Genomic DNA, 4,623 nt, shown 5'->3' with positions numbered 1-4,623 from the left:
CCTCGCCACCCCGCGCGCCTTGCCACCTTTCAAGCCTGTCTGCCACCTACCAGTCGTCACCTCAGCAGAGCCAGCCAAGCATTACGCCTGAAATTTGGTTCCCCAACCCCCCTAATAAGCAGCCAAACATCTCACGTGCAACCTAACTTATGTGGAAAAAGAGCATCCAAGGATAAAACAGTCCCGAAACACTACAACAGCCTATGCACATCAGCTTCCTAAAACCCAACATTTTTTTTAGTCTGGGAAGGACTAAGCCTTCGGAAACACTTCCAACCCTGATAAATGACCCTCCTTGCTCTTCGGGGTTTTTTTTCTGTTTCTTTCCCCAACTGACCCTGTGATCAACATGCAGTACGTACATTACACGTGCAGGTTTGTCACTGCCCATAGATAACGTACCCTTTTTTTCTTTTTGTCCATCGCTCTTCAGCTCAGACTATGTACTGCTCCCAGCATGACACACCTCTACCACCAAAATGCCAGCAAAGGTCAGAGGCAATCTAGAACACAGATGACACCCTCCATCACAGTCATAATGCACGCCTGTTGTGTTCATGTACCTATTTTTCTTCACATGGGTAAGTCTATTTCAGCAGAACTCACCTTGTGGCTGTAAGTGTTTGCGATAAAGGACCAAACTGATGGAAGTAAACACAGGAGTTTACAAGGCGCAAGTCGAGAACAGTAAGAAGAGTACTGTCTGCAGCATTTTTGCTATTTAAAGGATTACACACATCACAAAAGTCCAAACAGCTGGTGACACAACAGCTGACTGCGTGCAAGAGCTAAATTGCATGTACGCTGTACTCAGTGACCGCCCACAAAATCACACACTCCCACAGCTGGGCTACTCCTGCTCTCTGCCTTGCTTTCTCTTCACCAAGTGGATGGGACCAACCCCACCATTATTTTTCCTGTTGTATTCCAGGTTCTCAGGGAGAACCTGGGAGACATTCAGAGCCACAAACAGGAAAACAAACATAATGCAATTTTTAAAAGTTAGGATGTAATCCTGTCTCACAAGATCACTCGCAATACATAGCTTTTGATAAAAAATAAAGGATCTAAGTTTAATGTGTCCTCCAGAGGGCAAATTTCTTGGTGGCCCTGTATTTCACACATTCTATATAACAGCCTTCTTTTTGTGGAGGAAAAAAAAAATTGACCTGAAATTGTTTCTAGTTCAGTGCCAATGTCACCATTTTAAATTATTGATAGCTTTGCACTGTAGGAAGGTTCCCAGTATGTCCGTCCATCCTTCTGCACGGCAGGAGTGTCAGTGTGGCAGTCAAACATGCAGTTGCATGCTTCTGTCTACTTGCTGTTACCACTGGTTATATGGAAGAGACAGAAAGAGCACAGAGCTAAAATAATTAAATCCTTTACCTGACTGACTGAAGCATTAGGGTAAGATGTATTAAATCTGGAGCAAGGGCTAGGAGCTTTAAGCAACACCCCATACAGAATACAGAAACTTTGTCTCAGAGAGAGGGTACTGATTAACCTCCTCATTAACACCTCAGGGATCTGTACCTGGCATACCTTTGCCTTTCTCTTGCAAATAACTTCTCCTCTTTATTTTAAGAGGCAAAATCTCAAAGTGGGAAATACTGGTCTGAAGCAGCCTGCAAGTCAGCTGGACCTGGACCCCCCAAGGATTACAAGGCACATACATGAGAATGGACTTCTTTTTTTTAAGAGATACTGACTGAGTCCAAGGAGGATTGGGGGAAGAAGTCCAGAACAGTAGGAGCTGGATGCAGGAGCTGTGGGCATTCTCTCCTGTCCAGGTCTCTCATGCACAGCTGGAATTAGAAATATACCCTCATGCCTATAAAGTCAGAAAATGAACCTCTGTGGAAATGAGTTGGTTTCTTCCTGCTTCGTGAAACCAAACTGATGACAAAATGCATTTTTTAACTCTACAAGGAGATTTCAAGGAAGAGTAGAACATTCTGCTTTTCCCAGTATGCCCACGGTGGAGAACTGCTTTTTTGATGTGTACAAATCACTCTCTTCCCTGCTTAAGTCACTTTATTTTATGCTTACTATACTAAGTGACTTGAGCATAGGATCAGCAATATATATATATACACACATGCATATGTATGCATGTATTTTATTTTTCCTCTTGACCAGTCAGTATTCAAATATCTCTGTACCCTCTTGCAGGCTTTGAGTCCAACATTTGGTCTCAAACAAGACCAAACAGCAGCGCTCTCTTACTTGTTCAACACCATCTTGGCGACAGTATCTTTTATTATTTTGGGTGTATTATGATATTCTTGGTTAGAAGTCTGACCACAGTCTTTTTGTCACTACTCTTTGTTATGTTTACCCCTGACTGTTTGTGCAATAAAGTGATGAAAAACGAGTTACAGTAAATCCATGGTTACCTAGTTTCAATCAACAGCTATATAAAGACACAAACACTTACTCTTTCATACCAAAAGCATTGTGCCAGAGGCAGAAGTGATTGTTTTGTGGAGGCTGAAGAGGTTATTATTCCAACACAGCAGTGCAGGAGCAAGCACTCCTCTAAATACAGTCTTTAATCCTCTAGGAGAGAAAGGTTTCATCTCCCTATGACACTTGTCTCACCTAGGGGAAAAAACTGCCTATCCTACTCAATTTTCTAAAAATCAGTGAAGTATCCTTAGGTTAGAAGTCACATGGGAAAGTTTCAGAAAACTGGTAGTATGAAATTGCAGCAAAGGACATTGATTTAACATAGTATCACTAGGAAAGATAAGGCAGGAAACAAAGATTTGCAAAAAAATATTTTTAAAAGTCTTTTCTTATTTTACAAGTATAAAAAGCAATGTTTAAAAATAAAAACCCCAGAAGATACTCTGGAAAAACTGGCTTCTAAAGCACAAGACTTCCCTGTACCAACTCCCAAACAATGTCATAACTCCTGAAAATCCTGCATTCAATGAGCAAAGTATGATCCAGCTCAAGTAACCCTTCTTAATAACACTTTAAACCCCATAATCCAGCAGCCGATCTGACCAGTCTCCAAAGAATGTGTTGAGGCATTCTGTGGCTACAAAGCAAAAGGGTTGGCATGAATTGTAGTATCTTTAATGTGAACATCATTAAGAGGTCGGTAGGTTTTCTCATTCACAGGCAGCTTCTCCAGCTCATCCAGGGTCTCCAAGCCATCAATAACTCTAGAAGAAAAGCAGAAGTGCTAGGAATCTCCTTCTAATCATAATGTAGATTTCACAGCTGAGGTATCTCAAAGCACTTTACAGTTAAGTATCATAGCGCAAGGACTGTGCAAGCAAACGATACAAATTAAGACAGCCAAAACATTATATATGGCATGTAACATATTTTGAAAGGAAATATTAAGCATCCATGACCGATTCCGATAAAAAGTACAACTAATTCCCGCTGACCTGACAGTATCATATTTTATACCAATCATCGCTGTATAAAGGCCCTTGCTGCATTTCCTAGCAGGCAGGACTGACTGATCATAGTATAGGTTTAAGTAGCAGCAAAATACTGGCCATACCGAACTTCACCGTGAATTACTGAAATCCTACGGCTGGAAACATCAACTTCCAAATGTGAGATAATGATTTCTAACTTTCTGACTCAAAGACAAGATTGGACAGGAGCATTAGTAATTGTGTACATCCGTTACAGTATGTTGTATGTGCACAATACACACAAATATGTTTAAGCTTTCAGATTTCCTGTTCAGGCTGAAGAAGTGGCAAGAGAGATTCTTCTAATAAACCTCTTACTTTTTTCTTTAAATAGCTAGCTCTGGTAAATCTTGGCAGTTTATTCCCCAGTAACAGACTTGGCAGAAAACACGTTGTGCTGTTCACAGTTCAATTCAGTCAACCCTTTTGAATCTAGGATGCCGAACTGTGGGACAGCAGGGGCGGCATATGCTGTTCTGCTGATTCTGCAACTGGGGCAGGAGTATCTTAAACTGCTACAGAAAGTCTGGCAAAGTTCATCTGTCAGAGCCTCTACTCTTTTCTAAGAAAGATGTCTAAAAAAAACTTTCACTCACATGTCTAAACAAACTCAGAAGTTAAAGGAACACCTATACTTAGATGCCTATAAACACCACAAGTGGTAGAAAATTGTAATTTCATATTGCAATAGTTTCTTTTGAATATTTAACTCCATTTAATAAAGGCAACTTTTTCTCAGCAGATTCATTTGTACGCTAGAGACTTTTTAACAAGCAGCAAAAGAAAAGACATTTGCATGATTCTGAGACAGAAAAAGCAGTATCTGAATGACTCCAAAATTAAACGTCTGCTTTAAGGATATTATCAGTAGTGTCTGTCAACATAAGAATGTTTTAAAATAATGATGCATGAATGTTTTAAAATAATGATGCATCTTAAACAATGTCATCTGATTTTATAAACTGTCAGTTCCGTGAGTTTTATCTGGCCAACAGGAAGTTCCACCTGAACAGAAGCATGGCTGTGTGAGTACCACGCCAATCCCCAGCTTCAGTCCCAAATCAGATTCTTGCTTGTGAGTAAACCCTACAACTGTGTATCCAGTTGTTCTGGAGTTTGCTTAAAATCAGGCTGCATCCATCTGGGCATGGATGAAAAGGCAAGCTGGAATGACTTGGGG

The 4,623-nt window shown here is 40.6% G+C and overlaps 2 protein-coding genes across 3 annotated transcripts in view; both read right to left on the bottom strand.

Annotated features, from left to right (window-relative positions):
* Positions 1 to 1,336, bottom strand: part of CLK1 (CDC like kinase 1) — a 7,276-nt gene extending 5,940 nt beyond the window's left edge. Inside the window, exon 1 of the mRNA XM_035899086.1 lies at positions 1,224 to 1,336. Coding sequence (XP_035754979.1) covers positions 1,224 to 1,299 — 76 coding nt within the window. The 5' untranslated portion in view covers positions 1,300 to 1,336. The remainder of the gene's footprint in view (positions 1 to 1,223) is intronic.
* An 83-nt stretch (positions 1,337 to 1,419) lies between these two features.
* PPIL3 (peptidylprolyl isomerase like 3) overlaps positions 1,420 to 4,623 on the bottom strand; it is a 7,595-nt gene continuing 4,391 nt past the window's right edge. For both annotated transcript variants that reach the window (XM_035899090.1, XM_009643562.2), the window contains one exon: positions 1,420 to 3,176. In XM_035899090.1, the coding sequence (XP_035754983.1) occupies positions 3,050 to 3,176 (127 nt within the window). In that variant the 3' untranslated portion in view covers positions 1,420 to 3,049. The remainder of the gene's footprint in view (positions 3,177 to 4,623) is intronic.

Source organism: Egretta garzetta, unplaced genomic scaffold, assembly GCF_000687185.1.
Source record: "Egretta garzetta isolate BGI_Z169 unplaced genomic scaffold, ASM68718v1 scaffold297, whole genome shotgun sequence".
In the NCBI taxonomy this organism is placed as follows: domain Eukaryota; kingdom Metazoa; phylum Chordata; class Aves; order Pelecaniformes; family Ardeidae; genus Egretta; species Egretta garzetta.
The sequence above is the reverse complement of the archived record's forward strand: the minus strand, read 5'-3'. Positions and strand labels throughout refer to the sequence as shown.